Genomic DNA, 22,490 nt, shown 5'->3' with positions numbered 1-22,490 from the left:
CTTTCAAAAGCCAAATAAGTGCAATAAAATGGGCAGAATACAAAATCCATCAAGGTGTTCAGAGGACAATGAGCATGAATCAGTAGTTCACATCACAACTTTCTGAGGAAAATCCATTTTATGGAAAGAAATAGTGATTTGAAAGTAGTTATTCATGATATTTCATGACAGAAGACTAAAACAGCAATCAGACTAAAGCAATGTAAAAGGGTGGGGACCATGTTTATTTTGCTTAATGTATCTAGCACTTAGCAGAGTGCATAGTACTAGGTCAGTGCTTAACAAACATCTGTTGAACGAATGAACCTACTTCTTTAAGTTTGTGCTGAAGATCTACAATCTGAGACAAGAGAGAGGAAATCTCTTCTTGGTAACGAATCAGTTCATCACTCTTCCCAGACAATTCTTCAGTCATTCTGGACATCTGAGCATTTGTTTCACCTGGAAAAAAAAAAACTTAAAATTAATATAAATGTAGGGCAGAGGTTGGTAAACTATGGCCTGTGGGCCAAATCCTGTTTTGTAACAAGCACTGGACTATCACGAATTGATTTTTCTCTAACATAAATTTAAAATAATAAACCTGGATAACCCAATAGAGAAAATTAAAGATTCTTCTGAAACAGACTAATGCTGGGAATTTAATAGGAGGCACTGAAGCTAAAAAGAGATAACTTGTAAAGGCAAGCAAGCTAAAGATTCTGCCTCAATCTTTTTCTTTATGAAGGACAAGAAGGCTGAAAAGAGAAAGGTGAATTATATATCTTTGCAACGGCCAAGACATTTATGTCTTTGAAAACTCTTCAGGAATGTAAATAAGATCCCCAAAGAAATGAAAATCAAACTTAACAAATCTAACAAAGGAATATTTCCAGCATGGAACAGTCGCAATCTGTAAAAGCTACTGAGATGCTTCTGTAGGAGAGACTTTCTGGGATACCCAGCAAACTGAGTAGGGCCTCTAAAGTAATTCTTACAATGCAGCATTCTTGCATGCTTTAGAATTCCACTGGGGAAATAAATCTTTGCTTCATATAAAAATTTTGACATCTAAACCCAAGTGGCAAAGCTATTTCTAAGTGTTATATAAAACTATTTTAAAATCGATGGAAAGTCTATAGCAATTCAAAGGATTTGAATAAGGAGACAGGAGACCAGAATCTAAGCTCTTAGGTAAGTCATTGCTTTTTGTTTTTAAAGTGTAAAAGGTGGGTAATGATAGTGTTGATGGAGAAGATTCAATTTACATTCCTCTGGTTCTCTAATATTCTGTGCAAGGTACCACATTCTGAAGCCCACAGCTCAAATGATCTGATATGTTGTTATCATACCTTCTCTTTCCACATAAAAGGCTATATATATCAATATTTATAAAGAGATTAAAATTTTTTCTCTAGTAAAGCTGATCTTTTTCCAACTGATTTGTTTTAAAAAATTTTAGGTAACAATACATGAAAGTAAAATATATTCCTTTATAGACACAGAGTTGGCATTTAACAATACTCATAGAATGTTACGTTTTACACTATCATTTAAGCCCTAGATTTGCTACTAATCAGTTTTCTGACTTTGGCAAGTCATATTCTCTATAGGACTATTTCCTCATCAACAAAATAAGTAAGAGCTTTGGTTACTTTCATTCTAACATGCTATAATGGGTAGAAATATAGGTCTTTATTTAATGATGATGACAATTTGAAACAAAGATACTTCTTAAAAGTACATATGGTACTTTATTTAGAGTTGTGGGCTCAATGTGATATTCCAAGATTTTCAGCAATTATTTAAAATTGTTTCTTGAGATGCTTCTATTGAAACCATAGACCTAATTTCTGAGTTAGTGATATCCTACCAAAGAACTGCCCAAAGGCTATAAAACAGAATACATTAACACTTACGAAGTTCTTTAACACAATCACTGACAAGCTGTTGTTCCTTCTCCTCATAGGTAATCGTTTCTGTCTTTATGTGACAAGCCTTCAAGAAAAAAAAAATCAGTATGTGATAATATCTTTTAATGATTTTATAGTATTAACTAAAAAAATCTTTACTACTTATTTAAAGATAAAAGTTCATCACTTACAAAGGAAAACAAAAACTCATAAAGCTTTATCTATCATAAAATAAAGACCATGGAAAAGGACATGACAAACATCTCCCCCTTATTCCTCTCAGGGCCTTTGCACATGTCTACTCATCCCCACCCCAACCCCTCCCCTCCATTACATATATCTCTGATAGACTAACCCTTAGCCTCAGCTAGAATGTCACATGTTTAAGTAGGACTTCTTTGATCCATTCCCCAACCCCCCATTATATAAGCTCATGAAACACTGTAGTTTTCCAATATAGTTCTTAACTTAGTTGTAATTATTTAGTTATTTGTGTAAACTCCACAAGCTATATATTCTATGCTGTGCCTTTCTCTATTCCACCTGTCAGCTTGCTATTATCCACTTTTCAGTGGTATCTAAGTAACAATGGAGGGCAAGCACCTGTGCCTTGGCTGTCACCCCCCCCCCCAACTGGAATGTCAATAGCAAATCCTTAGTTATGCCATATTTCACCTCAATACTACCTGGACCTAAACCTTATAGCCTTTAAGGTAAAGGAGAGTGAGAATTAAGTTGACTGTACCTTGGATCGAAGAACCATATTCTCTTCTTCCAGTTCCTTGAGCTTTTCTTGCAGCATGTCCAACTGCAGCAAACCTTGAGATAAGCTAAAGGACTCATTGAAGCGAAGAGGTGTAGAGCAGCTGGAATCAGTTTCACTCTCTTCAGAAGCAATGGAGACAATTCGAAGTAACTCATCTTTCTTGGACAGCTCATGCTGCAGTTGATTAACCTGTACATCAAAAGGGTTTCATTTAAAAGATGGTCTTTATTTTGCATTATTTACAAGTAATATAGCTTCTAATTCATGGAGCAATTGTTTCTCACCATACAACAAAGTCATAAAATCAGCTGTTAGGTTTTACTGACTAAAGTAACAAGGGCTACAAAGAGAGTAACAAACCTCAGATACTTCCTAAGCTATAATTTTAGAGCATTAACTCAACATATACAGCTTTTTCTATACTAGGTGAAAAGAAAAGCCAATTTCCATATTCTATATAATGGGAATATAAGAGGAAAATTTCACATAAGATGATACATTCACAGTTCAAAACAAAACAAAATGGAAGAAACTTCAAAGTATCAGAATAGAACCTTACTTCAAATTCTCATCCTAAAGGTTTGTATTTTTAAGCTGCATAACTATACATGACTTCCCAACTTTAGTTCTAGGGAATAAGTACTTTTAACACAAAGGCTTGAATGTTATTAAACATGATGATTTATAAAATATAAATGAAACCAGATAACAAATTATAGAAGATTTAAAATGTAACCATTCAAATTAATAATAAATCAGTTCTCACTACAAATATTTATTGTTATGGGATGAATATATTTTCAAAAATTTCTTTTCCTTTTCTTTTCTCCTTTTGTTTGGGTTTCTGAAAAGATACTTCCTTTGGGTATCTATTATTTGGGGGTACATTTAAAAAAATAAATTTAAGATAAGATCACACAAAAAGTCTACAGAAAGGAGTAAGGATAAAGTGTTAAAATCTAAGCAGGATGCCACAAGTACTGTAGGTACTGAACACAAGCTTTTATATTGACTAAGGTAGAGTCACATGAGTACTCCTCTGTACAATAACACTTCATTTCTCTACTGGTGAGTTTAATGGATACTAGTGTCATCACTTCAGGGACACCCAGGAAAATAAATTCTCCATTTCCCAAGACCTAGTTGCTTCATGCTGCAAATACTTGATCCAAGACTTACTTGATCAAAGGCTTGTCCCAGCTGCTCCTCGAGGGCTTCATTGTGCTCAGACAAGGCATGGTTCCGCTTCAAGAGAGCTTGTCCAATTCGAGCAGCTAGCTCCAGATCACGATCCCTCTGTTAAAATACCAAACACATCTCTTCTTTGAGTACAAACAAAATTAAGTGGTAGTTTAAAATTCTGCAGTCATTTTTGCTAAACTCAAAAGCAATGTCCTAGAAAGCATCAAGATCCATTTTAATGCCCAGATATTACAAATGAATACAGGGCCTGACACACAAATGGTGTTTAATATACATTAGTCAAATGGATGACCACCATAGTTATAAATGCAAGAGGGCATTTCTTGATATCAAGTGAGATTTATTGATCACTCCATTAATTAGGATCCAGCAACCCAACCTTTCAACTTATGACTTTAGGGACTTACAAAATCAATACAGTCTTTAAAAATGGGGACAGGGCCTGACACACAGTAAAAGCCAAATAAATATTTGTTGAATGCATTTGTCTATTAAGCATGGTAATGATACAGTAGGCATGTTGAATACAGTTCCAATTAGGGCAAAGCTTATATGCATTCAAAGCCAGAGGCTTAGAGGAAAGCATAATCAAGAGCCCTATTGTCAACTGGTATAAGAATCGTGATGTGAAATAAAATAGGGGATATAATAGACTGGACATTTTGAGGCTATAGGACTCTTCTTAGAGTGTAGAAAAGAAGGAAGTGTGAAGAAATTGGTGGTAATGATGCAGGGAAGCCTAAAGAAAAGTCAAGCAAGGCAAGAGTTACTCTTTCTGGGTAGATGGTGATACTTAGCAAGGCATAGGAATCCTCGACATGGTGGTGGTGAGGACTGTATTCTGTAAGGTGGAAAACTATCAATATACATCTGAGTGCCTTATAGTATATGAGAATGGGTTCCACTTACATTAATCACTGTAAATAAAATTATGCTTCTATTTTTTTGGTCCACAGCAACATGAAAACAGGTGGATGGATTATCTCCAAATTTTCAAGGCCCACTTACCTCACTTTCAACATAGGCTAAGTGGCATACACACAATCATTCTGGGGCGCTGCTGGGGGTTAGGGGGGCATATGGGGAGAAGGGTACTTCAAAGAGAAAGACAGAAATTTCCATCAGATCAACTGAAATTGAAGCATAGGGAGAGACCTCTTAAGACTGCCACTTCGAAGAGATATACTATACATACTAAAAATGTCATGGACAAAGTGAGCTCAAATAATAGCCTGAATAAAAGTAGAAAAGGGAAGATGCTTCAAACTATTGGTGTTGATTTGCAATGGAGCTGCTTCTTGAATGGGCAGCTCTGTTTTCAGGGTGAGTGACACCAAGGATTTACTTAAAAAAATTTTTTTAAAAGATTGCTTTTCTGGGACAGAGAAGCCAGCCAGCACTATTATAACACAACAACAAAAAATTAAGCCCTCTACAATTTCAAAACAATAAACTTCAGAAGCCATTCTTCTTTGGAATGCCAGTTGGTATGCCAGTTGTTCTATCTGTAACAACCTTATACAGAACAACCTAGAGCAAAGACATCATTTTTCATTGATATGCAAATTTGATAGATTCTAAATGATCTTCAAGTTTTCGTTTTTTGTACTGGAGGAAAAGAAAGACATATTCCTACCTCTGCCAGGAGATGTGTAACCATGTCGATGTCATTGTAAGTTTTGGTCATCTGCTCCACCCTGTCTGTGCCTAGAACTAAGATAGTTAAAAACAACAGTTTATAGGATATAGAAATAACACAAAGTTTTAAACAGTCATAAGCATTGAAAGATAACAACACAACAAACAACCCGGGCTTTTACAAAAAGCCATTCAGAATAAAAATTAGGTGAAAAAAGAAGAGGGAAAGAAGTATTTCGTGTGTTAGACGCTCAGGAAATAGACCAATTACTATAAACAAAATGTACATCATACAATAAATTAAGAAAGTATCAAATTAACACAAGGCAGCTACCTCCTGACTGTCTCCTCTTCCCTTGGTAAGACTGGAACTTTGGGGACTTCCCTGGTAATGCAGTGGTTAAGAATCCACCTGCCAATGCAGGGGACATGGGTTCGAGCTCTGGTCCAGGAAGATCCCACATGCCGCAGAGCAACTAAGCCCATGCGCCACAACTACTAAAGCCGGTGCACCTAGAGCCCATTCTCTGCAACAAGAGAAGCCACCGCAGTGAGAAGCCTGTGTACCACAATGAAGAGTAGCCCCCGCTCGCCACAACTAGAGGAAGCCCATGTGCAGCATCGAAGACCCAGTGCAGCCAAAAATAAATAAATAAATAAATAAATTAAAAAAAAAAAAGATTGGAACTTTGGTTCACCCACACTAGAGAATGTGGGACTGGAGAATGAATTGAATCACCAATTGTTTTACATCCTAATCTAAATTAAAGTTATTGAGGGGCGAGTTCATGAGGAGTTATGTATAAAGGAATTTAATTAGAATTCTGTTGTGATTACCTTGAACATCTATGATCACCTGTCATGTGAGCTAATATCAATAAACAAGGAATAGGACTTGTAGGACTTCTTGTAATTCTATTATGAACCATAACACTTTTTATTTTTTATTTTTATTTTTTTTTCTTTTTTTTTTTTTCTTTTTTATTATTTTTATATCTACTAGTACTTATTTGAATTTTACTCACTGTTTTTTTTTTTAATTTCTGATACACAGTAGTTGAGAATCCGGTTTCTGAAGCCAGATTGCATGGGTTTGAATTTGAGCTCCACTACTTACTTACTATGTTAGGCCAGGCAGTTCACTTAAACTTCCCTCTCTTAGTTTTTCCATTGTTAAATGGAAATTGTTCTCTTAAGGTTTTTGTAAAAAATATTGAGTTGTTAAATGTAAAGCTTTTAGAACAATGTCTGGCATGTAAAATTGTCCTCATAAATGTTAGCAATATTATCATTCATTTTTATTAACATCATTTCTTTTTTTTTTTTTTTAATATTCTACTGCATTTATTTCATTTTTTCTTAATTAACATTGAGTACTTAAAACAGAATGTTTATAGAAGTCTGAGTATGGTATAAAGAATGATGATAAAACAAACACCTTTGTACCCAAATGTTGAAAGATAAACATCATGATTTTTGAATTCTCTTGGGTACTCCTTCCTTCTCCTCTCAGAAGTAACCATTATCCTGTTTTTTATTTACCATGCCCTTGCTTTTTTTTTTTATTTTTTTTTATTTTTTTTTTATTTTTTTGCTTTATAACAAATTTAATCAGTTATACATATACATATGTTTCCATATCCCCTCCCTTTTGCGTCTCCCTCCCACCATCCCTATCCCACCCCTCCAGGCAGTCACAAAGTATCGAGCTGATCTCCCTGTGCTATGCGGCTGCTTCCCACTAGCTATCTACCTCACGTTTGGTAGTGTATATATGTCCATGCCCTTCTTTCACTTTGTCACAGCTTACCCTTCCCCCTCCCCATATCCTCAACTCCATTCTCTAGTAGGTCTGTGTCTTTATTCCTGTCTTACCCCTATGTTCTTCATGACATTTTTTTTTCTTAAATTCCATATATATGTGTTAGCATACAGTATTTGTCTTTCTCTTTCTGACTTACTTCACTCTGTATGACAGACTCTAGGTCTATCCACCTCATTACAAATAGCTCAATTTCATTTCTTTTTATGGCTGAGTAATATTCCATTGTATATATGTGCCACATCTTCTTTATCCATTCATCCGATGATGGACACTTAGGTTGTTTCCATCTCCGGGCTATTGTAAATAGGGCTGCTATGAACATTTTGGTACATGTCTCTTTTTGAATTATGGTTTCCTCAGGGTATATGCCCAGTAGTGGGATTGCTGGGTCATATGGTAGTTCTATTTGTAGTTTTTTAAGGAACCTCCATACCGTTCTCCATAGCGGCTGTACCAATTCACATTCCCACCAGCAGTGCAAGAGGGTTCCCTTTTTTCCACACCCTCTCCAGCATTTATTGTTTCTAGAGTTTTTGATGATGGCCATTCTGACTGGTGTGAGATGATATCTCATGGTAGTTTTGATTTGCATTTCTCTAATGAGTAAAGATGTTGAGCATCCTTTCATGTGTTTGTTGGCAGTCTGTATATCTTCTGTGGAGAAATGTCTATTTAGGTCTTCTGCCCATTTTTGGATTGGGTTGTTTGTTTTTTTGTTATTGAGCTGCATGAGCTGCTTATAAATTTTGGAGATTAATCCTTTGTCAGTTGCTTCATTTGCAAATATTTTCTCCCATTCTGAGGGTTGTCTTTTGGTCTTGTTTATGGTTTCCTTTGCTGTGCAAAAGCTTTTAAGTTTCATTAGGTCCCATGTGTTTATTTTTGTCTTTATTGCCATTTCTCTAGGAGGTGGGTCAAAAAGGATCTTGCTGTGATTTATGTCATAGAGTGTTCTGCCTATGTTTTCCTCTAAGAGTTTGATAGTGTCTGGCCTTACATTTAGGTCTCTAATCCATTTTGAGCTTATTTTTGTGTATGGTGTTAGGGAGTGATCTAATCTCATACTTTTACATGTCCCTATCCAGTTTTCCCAGCACCACTTATTGAAGAGACTGTCCTTTCTCCACTGTACATTCCTGCCTCCTTTATCAAAGATAAGGTGACCATATGTCCGTGGGTTTAACTCTGGGCTTTCTATCCTGTTCCATTGATCTATCTTTCTGTTTTTGTGCCAGTACCATACTGTCTTGATTACTGTAGCTTTGTAGTATAGTCTGAAGTCAGGGAGCCTGATTCCTCCAGCTCCATTTTTCGTTCTCAAGATTGCTTTGGCTATTCGGGGTCTTTTGTGTTTCCATACAAATTGTGAAAGTTTTTGTTCTAGTTCTGTGAAAAATGCCAGTGGTAGTTTGATAGGGATTGCATTGAACCTGTAGATTGCTTTGGGTAGTAGAGTCATTTTCACAATGTTGATTCTTCCAATCCAAGAACATGGTACATCTCTCCATCTATTTGTATCATCTTTAATTTCTTTCATCAGTGTCTTATAATTTTCTGCATACAGGTCTTTTGTCTCCTTAGGTAGGTTTATTCCTAGATATTTTATTCTTTTTGTTGCAATGGTAAATGGGAGTGTTTCCTTGATTTCACTTTCAGATTTTTCATCATCAGTATATAGGAATGCCAGAGATTTCTGTGCATTAATTTTGTATCCTGCAACTTTACCAAATTCATTGATTAACTCTAGTAGTTTTCTGGAAGCATCTTTAGGATTCTCTATGTATAGTATCATGTCATCTGCAAATAGTGACAGCTTTACTTCTTCTTTTCCAATTTGGATTCCTTTTATTTCCTTTTCTTCTCTGATTGCTGTGGCTAAAACTTCCAAAACTAGGTTGAATAAGAGTGGTGAGAGTGGGCAACCTTGTCTTGTTCCTGATCTTAGTGGAAATGGTTTCAGTTTTTCACCATTGAGGACGATGCTGGCTGTGGGTTTGTCATATATGGCCTTTATTATGTTGAGGAAAGTTCCCTCTATGCCTACTTTCTGCAGGGTTTTTATCATAAATGGGTGTTGAATTTTGTCGAAAGCTTTCTCTGCATCTATTGAGATGATCATATGGTTTTTCTCCTTCAATTTGTTAATATGGTGTATCACGTTGATTGATTTGCGTATATTGAAGAATCCTTGCATTCCTGGAATAAACCCCACTTGATCATGGTGTATGATCCTTTTAATGTGCTGTTGGATTCTGTTTGCTAGTATTTTGTTGAGGATTTTTGCATCTATGTTCATCAGTGATATTGGCCTGTAGTTTTCTTTCTTTGTGACATCCTTGTCTGGTTTTGGTATCAAGGTGATGGTGGCCTCGTAGAATGAATTTGGGAGTGTTCCTCCCTCTGCTATATTTTGGAAGAGTTTCAGAAGGATGGGTGTTAGCTCTTCTCTAAATGCTTGATAGAATTCGCCTGTGAAGCCATCTGGTCCTGGGCTTTTGTTTGTTGGAAGATTTTTTATCACAGTTTCAATTTCAGTGCTTGTGATTGGTCTGTTCATATTTTCTATTTCTTCCTGATTCAGTCTTGGCAGGTTGTGCATTTCTAAGAATTTGTCCATTTCTTCCAGGTTGTCCATTTTATTGGCATAGAGTTGCTTATAGTAATCTCTTATGATCTTTTGTATTTCTGCAGTGTCAGTTGTTACTTCTCCTTTTTCATTTCTAATTCTATTGATTTGAGTCTTCTCCCTTTTTTTCTTGATGAGTCTGGCTAATGGTTTATCAATTTTGTTTATCTTCTCAAAGAACCAGCTTTTAGTTTTATTGATCTTTGCTATCGTTTCCTTCATTTCTTTTTCATTTATTTCTGATCTGATTTTTATGATTTCTTTCCTTCTGCTAACTTTGGGATGTTTTTGTTCTTCTTTCTCTAATTGCTTTAGGTGCAAGGTTAGGTTGTTTATTCGAGATGTTTCCTGTTTCTTAAGGTGGGATTGTATTGCTATAAACTTCCCTCTTAGAACTGCTTTTGCTGCATCCCATAGGTTTTGGGTCGTCGTGTCTCCATTGTCATTTGTTTCTAGGTATTTTTTAATTTCCTCTTTGATTTCTTCAGTGATCACTTCGTTATTAAGTAGTGTATTGTTTAGCCTCCATGTGTTTGTATTTTTTACAGCTCTTTTCCTGTAATTGATATCTAGTCTCATAGCATTGTGGTCGGAAAAGATACTTGATACAATTTCAATTTTCTTAAATTTACCAAGGCTTGATTTGTGACCCAAGATATGATCTATCCTGGAGAATGTTCCATGAGCACTTGAGAAAAATGTGTATTCTGTTGTTTTTGGATGGAATGTCCTATAAATATCAATTAAGTCCATCTTGTTTAATGTATCATTTAAAGCTTGTGTTTCCTTATTTATTTTCATTTTGGATGATCTGTCCATTGGTGAAAGTGGGGTGTTAAAGTCCCCTACTATGAGTGTGTTACTGTCGATTTCTCCTTTTATGGCTGTTAGTATTTGCCTTATGTATTGAGGTGCTCCTATGTTGGGTGCATAAATATTTACAATTGTTATATCTTCTTCTTGGATCGATCCCTTGATCATTATGTAGTGTCCTTCTTTATCTCTTCTAGTAGTCTTTATTTTAAAGTCTATTTTGTCTGATATGAGAATTGCTACTCCAGCTTTCTTTTGGTTTCCATTTGCATGGAATATCTTTTTCCATCCCCTTACTTTCAGTGTGTATGTGTCTCTAGGTCTGAAGTGGGTCTCTTGTAGACAGCATATATATGGGTCTTGTTTTTGTATCCATTCAGCCACTCTGTGTCTTTTGGTGGGAGCATTTAGTCCATTTACATTTAAGGTAATTATCGATATGTATGTTCCTATTCCCATTTTCTTAATTGTTTTGGGTTCGTTATTGTAGGTCTTTTCCTTCTGTTGTGTTTCTTGCCTAGAGAAGTTCCTTTAGCATTTGTTGTAAAGCTGGTTTGGTGGTGCTGAACTCTCTCAGCTTTTGCTTGTCTGTAAAGGTTTTAATTTCTCCATCAAATCTGAATGAGATCCTTGCTGGGTAGAGTAATCTTGGTTGCAGGTTTTTCTCCTTCATCACTTTAATTATGTCCTGCCACTCCCTTCTGGCTTGTAGAGTTTCTGCTGAGAGATCAGCTGTTATCCTGATGGGGATTCCCTTGTGTGTTATTTGTTGTTTTTGCCTTGCTGCTTTTAATATGATTTCTTTGTGTTTAATTTTTGACAGTTTGATTAATATGTGTCTTGGCGTATTTCTCCTTGGATTTATTCTGTATGGGACTCTCTGTGCCTCCTGGACTTGATTAACTATTTCCTTTCCCATATTAGGGAAGTTTTCAACTATAATCTCTTCAAATATTTTCTCAGTCCCTTTCTTTTTCTCTTCTTCTTCTGGAACCCCTATAATTCGAATGTTGGTGCGTTTAATGTTGTCCCAGAGGTCTCTGAGACTGTCCTCTGTTCTTTTCATTCTTTTTTCTTTATTTTGCTCTGCAGCAGTTATTTCCACTATTTTATCTTCCACCTCACTTATCCGTTCTTCTGCCTCAGTTATTCTGCTATTGATCCCGTCTAGAGTATTTTTTATTTCATGTATTGTGTTTTTAATCGATGCTTGATTCATCTTTAGTTCTTCTAGGTCCTTGTTAACTGTTTCTTGCATTTTGTCTATTCTATTTCCAAGATTTTGGATCTGGGAAATAGAATCTTGGATCATCTTTTCCATCATTATTCTGAATTCTTTTTCAGGTAGAGTGCCTATTACCTCTTCATTTGTTAGGTCTGGTGGGTTTTTATCTTGCTCCTTCTCCTGCTGTGTGTTTTTCTGTCTTCTCATTTTGCTTATGTTACTGTGTTTGGGGTCTCCTTTTTGCAGGCTGCAGGTTCGTAGTTCCTGTTGTTTTTGGTGTCTGTCCCCAGTGGCTAAGGTTGGTTTAGTGGGATGTGTAGGCTTCCTGGTAGAGTGGACTAGTGCCTGTGTTCTGGTGGATGAGGCTCGATCTTGTCTTTCTGGTGGGCAGGTCCACGTCTGGTGGTGTGTTTTGGGGTGTCTGTGGACTTTTTATGATTTTAGGCCACCTCTCTGCTAATGGGTGGCGTTGTGTTCCTGTCTTGCTAGTTGTTTGGCTTAGGGTGTCCAGCACTGTAGCTTGCTGGTCGTTGAGTGAAGCTGGGTGCTGGTGTTGAGATGGAGATCTCTGGAAGATTTTCGCCGTTTGATATTATGTGGAGCTGGGAGGTCTCTTGTGGACCAGTGTCCTGAAGTTGGCTCTCCCACCTCAGAGGCACAGCACTGACTCCGGACTCCTCAATTTGGGATGATGTGTTGTCTATTCATGTATTCCACAGATGCAGGGTACATCAAGTTGATTGTGGAGCTTTAATCCGCTGCTTCTGAGGCTGCTGGGAGAGGTTTCCCTTTCTCTTCTTTGTTCTCACAGCTCCTGGGTCTCAGCTTTGGATTTGGCCCCGCCTCTGCGTGTAGGTCGCCGGAGGGCGTCTGTTCTTCGCTCAGATAGGACAGGGTTAAAGGAGCAGCCTCTTCGGGGACTCTGGCTCACTCAGGCCGGGAGGGAGGGAGGGGCACGGAGTGCGGGGCGGGCCTGCAGCGGCAGAGGTCGGCGTGACGTTGCACCAGCCCGAGGCGCGCCGTGCGTTCTCCCAGGGAAGCCGCCCCTGGATCCCGGGACCCCGGCAGTGGCGGGCTGCACAGGCTCCCGGAAGGGCGGTGTGGGCAGTGACCTGCGCTCGCACACAGGCTTCTTGGCGGCGGCAGCAGCAGCCCCAGCGTCCCACGCCTGTCACTGGGCTCCGCGCTTTCAGTCGCGACTCGCGCCCGTCTGTGGAGCCCCTTTAAGCAGCGCTCTTAATCCCCTCTCCTCGCGCACCAGGAAACCAAGAGGGAAGAAAAAGTCTCTTGCCTCTTCGGCAGCTCCAGAGTTTTCCCGGACTCCCTCCCGGCTAGCTATGGCACATTAGCCCCCTTCAGGCTGAGTTCTCGCCGCCTGCCCCAGTCCTCTCCCTGCGCTCTGACCGAAGCCCGCGCCTCAGCTCCCAGTGCCGACTGCCCCGGCGGGCGAGCAGACAAGCCTCTCGGGCTGGTGAGTGCCGCTCGGCACCGATCCTCTGTGTAAGGATCTCTCCGCTTTGCCCTACCCAGGTATGTGGGGAGTTTCTTGCCTTTTGGGAGGTCTGGGGTCTTCTGCCAGAGTTCAGTAGGTGTTCTGTAGGAGTTGTTCCACGTGTAGCTGTATTTCTGGTGTATCCGTGGGGAGGAAGGTGATCTCCGCGTCTTACTCTTCCGCCATCTTGAAGTCCATAACACTTTTTAGCTTAATTAAAAATCCTTTTTCTTTATGATAAGCTTCATCATATGTAGGCCTTTGCTATAAACTAAACTGTATACTATAGTATTCCTTGCAAAACTCAAACCCATTATTTCTGGCACTCCATAAATTCAGGAACTGCACTTGACTAATTTAGCTCCAAAGAAAAGAACAGATATGATCCTAATGATTCCACAATCACAATAAGCAATACCTTTTTAAGGTAATGATGCATAATAAAAGAGGGGTCTTTTGACTTTGGAGTGCATTACATGAAACAGACTTGTGTTTGACTTAGACTGATTTTAAAATTAGTTTGCCTTGAAGTGTGAAAAATCAGAGGTTTGAAGCAGAAAAGCTGAATTCACATATTTGAGTGAGCTTGAACAAGTCACTTACCCCTTCTGAGGTTCAGATTCCACATTTATAATATGAAGCTGATAACCTCTCACAAGGTCATTAGGAGGTTCAAATATGATAATCTACTAAATAGTATTTAGTAAACTGCTAAGTATCATATAACTATTTACAGCTATAAACACAACTGGTATGTATGAAACAGCCCTGATTTAAAATTCTCTGTAAATAATGCACTGAGTTGGCAGCAGAAACTATGATTTAAGTCATCTATACTTTTTTAGTCCCATCTTAACACTTAAGGTTGCTCAAAAGACACCATTAGATAGGTTTTACTTTAATCTGAGCTTTTAATTTTTCTTCTTAGCACCACTGCTGAAAATGAAACTGGGAATTGGGACTTGCCTGGTGGTGCAGTGGTTAAGAATCTGCCTTCCAATGCAGGGGACGCAGGTTCGATCCCTGGTCAGGGAACTAGATCCCATGTGCATGCGCAACTAAGGAGCCCGCTGGCCGCAACTAAGGAGCACATGTGACATAACTAAGGAGCCCATGAGCCGCAACTAAGGAGCCTGCCTGCTGCAACTAAGACCCGGCGCAACCAAAAAAAAAATAATAATAAATATAAAAAAATTAAAATTAAAAAATATGAAACTGGGAATTACCCAGAGCTTAATTATTAATGATAGTCTTACTTCTAGTTAAAAGTAAAACAAAGTGCTGGGTTGATAGTGTTAGGAGATAGCTGAAAAAGTTTTAAATTGAAAATAAGAAAACTAAAAACAACAACAACAAAAAACAAAAACACTAGAAAGAAACATTTTTACTCCAAAAGAATTTTTATCTACAAGTAGAGAATTTTTACTTATAAGTATAAATTAATCTATAATTTAACCCCAGGGATAAGGGAAATAGGCTTTGGGGCCAGGAATCTTCCCAATTTAACTTGGTAGCATAGCAGGAACAAAGGATTAAAAATTAAGGCAGATACTAACAGTGTGTGGTCTCTTCTACTGCTTGTCTCAATAATACACGGGAAAAAAATCAAGTCAATATATCTACACCCTAAGCTACAGAAAACTAGCCAATGGTTGCAAAAACAAATGTAATGCAGGGCAGTGGGTCTCAACTCCAGATTCTAATTTAATTCATTTGGAGGAAGTCCAGGGCACAGGTAGTATATAAAATATGCCAGATGTTCTGATTTGAAGCTAGGGATGAAAACTACTGATCCAGGGTTAACACTCAAAGCAAGAACCAGCAATCCTGGAGACCAGTTAAAAACAGTTTTTATACAACTAATTTAAAAAATACATGACATGGCTTATATTATACGACTGATAAGAGTTGAAGATGAAGTGGCAAATTTAATCTGAAGTCAAACCAGTAAACTAAGGATGTAATAAAATGCTGTGAGGTACCAGTCACACATGATGAAAGGGGAATAGAAAATGAAGGACACAGTAATACAGAAAAGAAATGTTTAGAATAAAATATGTTTTAGTGAGGAGAAACTAAAATATATTTCCCATAAATGCTTACCATCTGTCATAGTCTGACAATTTAAAGCTGAACCTTAAGAAGTTACCTAGTTTAATGATCTCATTTTCTTATATGAGGAACCTTGACTAAGAGGAATTATGTGACATGTCCAAGACAGCAAAGCAAACTATTAGTGGCAAAGCCAATATAATAATAATGAGGTGATAACAACTCCCGTCTCACAAGGTCATAAGAAAAAACTTGGGTCTGCTCGTGCTCAGTGACGGGAATGGGCTCTTTGCACCATGTTGCTGTTTCTACCACAGTCCCACCAAGATCAAAAGGCTTTTATCTGATGAAATATTAGAGTATTTATCTGTGAACACAAGTTATAAAACAACATAGGTACCATTTTTGTTTTTAACGTGTGAGTATATCTGTACATGTCTATACACAAGAGAGGCTGGAAGGCTATAAATCAAAATGTTAATAGTGGTTATCTCTGAGTAGGGGTTATGGTTGATCTGTTGTTTTCTGTTCAGTTTTTTGCTAATTTTCCATGAAGAACAAATGTTATCATTGCAATCAAAAAGTAGCAGCTCTTGTTAAGAGGTTTCAAAAAGGAAAAATGAATTTTCAAATGCTTAGATATTTATTACGGCAAAGAAGTTGGATAATGCAACCAGAATTCTCCAATTCTTATGTTTTAAGTGAAACAGTCTATAGACCACCAAGCCCCAAAGGCTGGGCCACCTCAACTGCACCGAGTTGCTCAATTCATAGAGGAACACAAAGGATTCCTCTCTGCAGCCTAATCAGTTCTGCCTTCTCTTCTTTAACACAATACTCCTGATAAAGATAGGCTGCTTGGGATGATTCCAAAAGTACTCAGGGCAAAGCTCCTAAGTATTCTCTTGGCATTTAAGTATTGTGATTAAATGCTTCCAAAGCGATAGACTAATTCTTCACTGTAGTTCTATAACCAAGAATTCAGGGCCAAGCAGGCTGACTTTATTATAATTCTATCCAATACTATTTTTCCTTCAGTTCTCAGAGGTTAAAATAAAATATGTTAAATGGTACAGAAATTACCAATGCTCCTTGCTTGTTTCCAGACATGAACTTTCTAACTCTCTAAGAACAAATTATATATCAGGGAGAAAATAAACATTTGTACAGAACATTTTTGGTTTCTGAAGGTTGTTAGTTAATGTTCAACATTTTTGTTTAATATTTGGAGAATTTAATATTCCTGAAAAAACATGGGGAGATATATGTAAGCACTTCACTAATTCTTACTCTGTTATATCCACGTAATTTCACATCAACCATCCCCCAATCGTTTTCAAGATGGAAAATGCCAATGTTAATCCATTTTGATATCCCTGTTATTTATATGAGATGGTTCTTGAATAGTTCTCTCATATGTCCTTTTCAAGGTCTAGAGTTTTCGCCACAATTATCTAATTTTTAAAAGACTTCTAATCTTTCATCACTCTCCAGACCTCCCACACCAAAAACCAAAGCAAAACAACAAAAAACAAAAATGAAACACACAGTTCACATGGCAGAGTAAAAGCTAGAATAGCTCCTGATAACTACAGACAGGTCTTGAGGTTTTAACCCCAAAGAAGTGGTTCTTGCTACTATAATACAGAGAACATTTCTGCAATACAAAAAACTTCCTTCAAAAGAACTGAGGCAGAACAAAAGGGAGGCTGGTGATATACACGGTCTAGGACAGCCTTTCTCACCAGAGTTCCAGGGGAGAATTAAGCCCCATAGATAATGCTTTGAGTGACAATGTTCTCAATTCTCCGACAAATAATACCTACCTAGTACATAATGTAGAGGTGATAAGGTAATTCATTCTACAACAGATGTCTTAGGGCATATGGCTTAATTCTTCTGTGGAACTGGTTGCGAGGAATTATAAATCCGCTAACCTCTACAACTTGACTTATGGTTAATGCTTCCTGAACATTATCTGTTGTATTTCCTTTCTTGCCAGTAAAGGTTAATGACTTTCAAGGGCAGAGTTGAGGAAAAGTATAACTATCAACCAGAAGTAATAATTTCTACAATCTATTCCTCTGCAAAATTCTACACCCTCCCTAATTCCTTAAATTCTCCAGTTAATGTCACTGTGAAATGGCCATATGGCTTTGGTGACAAAGCTTTAGATCAGTGGTTCTCAAATCTGAGTGTGCACCAGTACCATCAGGAGGACTTGTTAAAACAGACAGGTCCCACCCCCAGAGTTTCTGAATCAGTAGATCCGGGATGGTAGCACAAGGATCTGTGTTTTTAGCAAGTACCAAGTGATATTATATGTAATTAATGATGTGTAATTATTACACATCATTAATTACGTATAATATCACTTGGTACTTGTAATTAATGATGCCTTAATTACAACTTATATAACCACCCCCCTTTTTGTTATGCATTAGGAAGTGGTACAGGTGATCCCTTACTCCCAAATAAAAAATGCCCTGAAGGGCAGATCAGGTTTCTATTTTTAGCCTTCACACGAACAAATAAATGGTACTTTCTGTCACAGTGTGATCTGATCGCACTGCTTGCCCCATGTCACTGTGGGGCTCTCTCTCAATAAAATTAAGAAAACCCTGCACGCAAAACATTCTTTGAGTATCTTAAACTTTGTGTGTGTAAGGCAGGGACTAGAAGGGAATTACTTTTTTGGACCCACCCATTGTTTACTTTTAAAATAAAACACTTGAGAGCAATCTCTTTCTGGTTTGGTAGGGGCTTCAAAGAACAACCAGTGTCCTTTTATTCATGTGAGATAGGTTCCCATCCCAAAACCTTGCCCATGTTTCCTTCCAAATTTCTTTATTTTCTTCTTATAGCTCTTTCAGTTTCTTTGTGTTATATAAGAGAGAAAGTGTCTCTGCCTGTGCCGCCTCTTTTTATTAGTTGTTATAATTCATTTTAATGAGCAGGAGTATCTACTGGCATGTGAGGTAAGTCAGGACAAGAAGGGGCTGAAACAGCACCAGGGAGCTGAACCCTAGGATGGCTTGCCAGGGTCTGTAGTTAACTATTCTAAACCACAAATCTTGACATCTCAAGGGATTAGAAAACTGTGGAAAAGGGTAAGAGAATGGTTTGTATCATGCTTTTTAAAGTTTTTTTAAAAAATTTTTTTTAAATTTATTTTTGGCTGCGTTGGATCTTCGTTGCTGTGCACAGGCTTTCTCTAGTTGTGGTGAGCTGGGGCTACTCCTCGTTGCGGTGTGCAGGCTTCTCATTGCGGTGGCTTCTCTTGTTGCAGAGCACGGGCTCTAGGTGCACGGGCTTCAGTAGTTGCAGCACGAGGGCTCAGTAGTTGTGGTGCACGGGCTTAGTTGCTCTGTGGCATGTGGGATCTTCCTGGACCAGGGATCGAACCCTTGTCCCCTGCATTGGCAGGAGTCTTAACCACTGTGCCACCAGAGAAGTCCCCGTGATTTTAAAATCTTGGTCAATTTGCTAAACAAAGTAAATCACTTATCTTTTACAATCATAAGATAGAAATTCATAATGAAGTTTATTTATATTTGAGTGAACTGTTAACCCAAGGAATTGATACCTTTAAAATAACAGTGAAACTGAAGTACAGTACAGAGATAAAGTATCAGTGAACGGTTGATGATCCTAGCTTCTTTGCTTCATGATATTAGGTGTATCATATGTAGTTTAGTTTTCAAATTGTTGAAGTGAAAATAGTACCATTAGATGAAAGGAATAGGACACTATTCCAGATCTTGGAAGTATGGATCTTGTAACATCCTATTAATCTCAAGTTTTAAATTGCTCCCTTGAACACTATGGTTTGTTTATGTAAAGTCCTATAAACCAAGTATTTTAGAATCTGTTTACCTTTCATTTCCCAGTCTTTTTATTTAAAATTCATCCTAAAAGTAACTCCATTAAATCATGATCTAAGACATCTTTCTAGCTAGTCTCCCTCACTGTCCCCTCCAGCAGCATATAGGACAAAGAACATGTAAACTAAGGGGCACTTTCTATGCCGCTTTATCAGAATAATGACAAACTAAATTTATCCCGATGACATTTCAGTTTGAAATTTTCTCACAAATCTAAAAACTCAGGGAACAAAGGGAAATGGAAATAAAAAAGTGTTCCTTTTAAAAAGCATTTTCTAGAAAATCTCAAGCAAATAACTTCTCAAACTATAAAGTTAAGAAAACCTTAAGGGCCTTAATTTAATATTCAGCTGCTTAGAAGAATTGTTGAGGACAGAAATACAGTTCTATTTGAGTTCCTAATTCAAGTTTAAACAATGTTTACAATTCTTTTTCTGAGCAGTAAGTAATCTGGTTATAGGAAAGCACCATTAAAAGTTAATGATTACTATGAAAATGAGAATTTCACAACAATCACTCTCCAGCTAGAATCTTTAAAAACACTGAAGCACTCACTGGGAAAATATCTAGGACCTAATGCAATCTCATATCTAATTCAAATGAAAATAATTTTATAAATATATCAATATTGAACTTATAGAATTATTATATATTCTAACAGCTACTATGCATAAAACATCTTTATAGTGAATGAACTTTAAAAAAGTAAGCTCAGCCTGAATGCAGATTTTTGGAATAAGGTCAAAAGCAAAAAAGGTCTCCATACTTGAAAGTTTAAAAAGTGTCCTATTTAATTTTGTCATTTTTAAAGAGTGTGGTGTAAAACAGACTTATTTTCAGGACAAATTTGGCTTACTTTCTCACTGAAATATTCTCCGAATCCTTAAGTAAATGATGAAGATTACTATACAGTGTGCACGTATTTCTCCTCAGCATTATTAAAGCTACTTATGTATCCAAGAACTCCGCTTCTTAATGACTTGACAAGTTCCCATGACTATGTCAGTTTAGTAGGGTAGATTAGAGTCAAAAAGCTGATGGCTCAAGATATTAAAGTATTAGGATAATAAATGCTGTGAAATATAAAGGGATATTAAATTTTAAATACTTTCACTACTTTTTTTTTTTTAAGTTCCCTTTTCTCCACAGTTGGAGGAAACTATCAAGTAAAAGATGAGAGAAATGGAAACCTCTGAGTATGCTTGCAACCCTGGACACTCAGAGTCTTAAGAATGATAAACTTTTTGCATTCAGACATAACACAATTAGAATCATCTCTTCATGTTGTTAAATCAGCTCAAGTTAAAGTAGGTACAAACTGAACAATGGCTAGGGATGTCAAATGTTTTAAAAGTCAACACCAAGATATTCATGATCTTTAGTTCAATGGACAAACTCTAAAATACTCACTCATATAACGGAAAGTCTCTTCAGCAAGGACTGGAGAGAGGGCATCAGATCCATGTCGCTGCTGGCGTGGGGACTGAGTCCAGTCTTGATTTTCATATAGAAAGAGAGAGTCTACTCTTAGCTTATACTGGGGTAGCTGTTCTTCTAGCAGGCCCACCAGCTCGACTTCAGGGAGATCTTCTTTGGAGCACACATCTAAAGAGGAGATTCCATGTAAATGAATCCAATATATTTCAATTTTCTAGGCTACAGGGAAAAATCGGTGAAATTAGTTTTGTCAAAGTAGGATAACCAAAGAAACATTAGCCAATACCATGTATCCGATGATTTTTATTACTGTATCCTGGTACTACAGTTGGCCTTTCTCTAGGTTTCTTTAATATGAGAACTTCTATAGTAAAAATACTACCATGATTTTTTTAAAAAATTATTTATTTATTATTTATTTTTGGCTGTGTTGGGTCTTTGTTTCTGTGCGAGGGCTTTTTCTTGTTGCAGCAAGCGGGGGCCACTCTTTATTGCGATGCGTGGGCCTCTCACTGTCACGGAGCACAGGCTCCAGACACGCAGGCTCAGTACTTGTGGCTCACGGGCCCAGTTGTTCCGCGGCATGTGGGATCTTCCCAGACCAGGGCTCGAACCCGTGTCCCCTGCATTGGCAGGCAGACTCTCAACCACTGCGCCACCAGGGAAGCCCACTACCATGAATTTTAATTGTATCCTATCAAAAAATATATTGCTTAGGGAATACACCTATGTTTTTAAAGTTTGAAATTTCTTATTTCTTCCTTATCAATATATTTAGTGCTTCGTACAAGAGATCTGATCTCAAATAACTTATATGCTTCGCGTAAAAAAGGCAACACAAAACCAGAAGAAAAGGAGTTCAAAAGGAATAAAATTACATGTTCTTTAATAACAGAATTGAACTCTGTGGGAGGATTCTTCAAAATCTGGAAAAATTACATTTTACTACATTCTCACAGAAGCTAGATATAAAAAAAATTAACACTTACTGAAGATGTGATACATTTAAAGTCTTGAATACCTTTCACATCACTACTCGCTCACTTGCACACCTCTAACTCCCCCTGCTTATACTTCTCTGAACACACTTGGGCTTCTCCACCTTCATGTGTTTGCTCCTGGCTTCTTGTTCCAAATGCTGCCCATCATTTAACACCTCCCAAATTTAGCAGTTTACAAAAAAAAAAAAAAAGTTATCTCTTTTAATATGCTTAAAATACTACAGCTTAAAATAGAGAAACTACAGGATGTCATATCAACCCTCTCATTTTTAAAAGAGATCTGGTATTTCCTTTGGGGGTGGCATAAAGAAACATGTTCTAACTCTGGCAAAGAACAACAAAGTTCATTTTAAGAAAACATACCTTAAAAGAGTAAATTTCAACTACTTGATCTTAACAATGAGTAGGCTGACATTAATCAAATCAAGTACAAGGAGACTGACAATATCAGACAATCCTATTCACCCAGAAGGACAAGCAGTGGCTTCATAACCACAAAGATGAGGTATATAATCACAGAGATGAGGTACATTTAAAACCTTAAATATGGATCTAAAGAAGCTCCTCTCAACCCTTAGCAGATCTCTTAAATAAGAGATCTGAAAATACATCCAAATAATATTACTATGAATTCTA

The 22,490-nt window shown here is 37.4% G+C and overlaps 1 protein-coding gene across 1 annotated transcript in view; it reads right to left on the bottom strand.

The window, feature by feature from the left end:
• The window catches only part of TRAK2 (trafficking kinesin protein 2), a 68,993-nt gene that overhangs the window by 18,787 nt on the left and 27,716 nt on the right, over positions 1-22,490 (bottom strand). Inside the window, exons 3-8 of the mRNA XM_082630922.1 lie at positions 20,827-21,021; positions 5,498-5,574; positions 3,838-3,954; positions 2,638-2,847; positions 1,899-1,977; positions 311-441 (exon numbers count right to left, since the gene is read on the bottom strand). Of these exons, the coding sequence (XP_082487048.1) occupies positions 311-441; positions 1,899-1,977; positions 2,638-2,847; positions 3,838-3,954; positions 5,498-5,574; positions 20,827-21,021 (809 nt within the window). The remainder of the gene's footprint in view (positions 1-310; positions 442-1,898; positions 1,978-2,637; positions 2,848-3,837; positions 3,955-5,497; positions 5,575-20,826; positions 21,022-22,490) is intronic.

The sequence above is a fragment of the Mesoplodon mirus genome, assembly GCF_964341445.2.
Source record: "Mesoplodon mirus genome assembly, chromosome: 8".
In the NCBI taxonomy this organism is placed as follows: domain Eukaryota; kingdom Metazoa; phylum Chordata; class Mammalia; order Artiodactyla; family Ziphiidae; genus Mesoplodon; species Mesoplodon mirus.
This window is presented reverse-complemented; position numbering and strand designations above follow the sequence as displayed.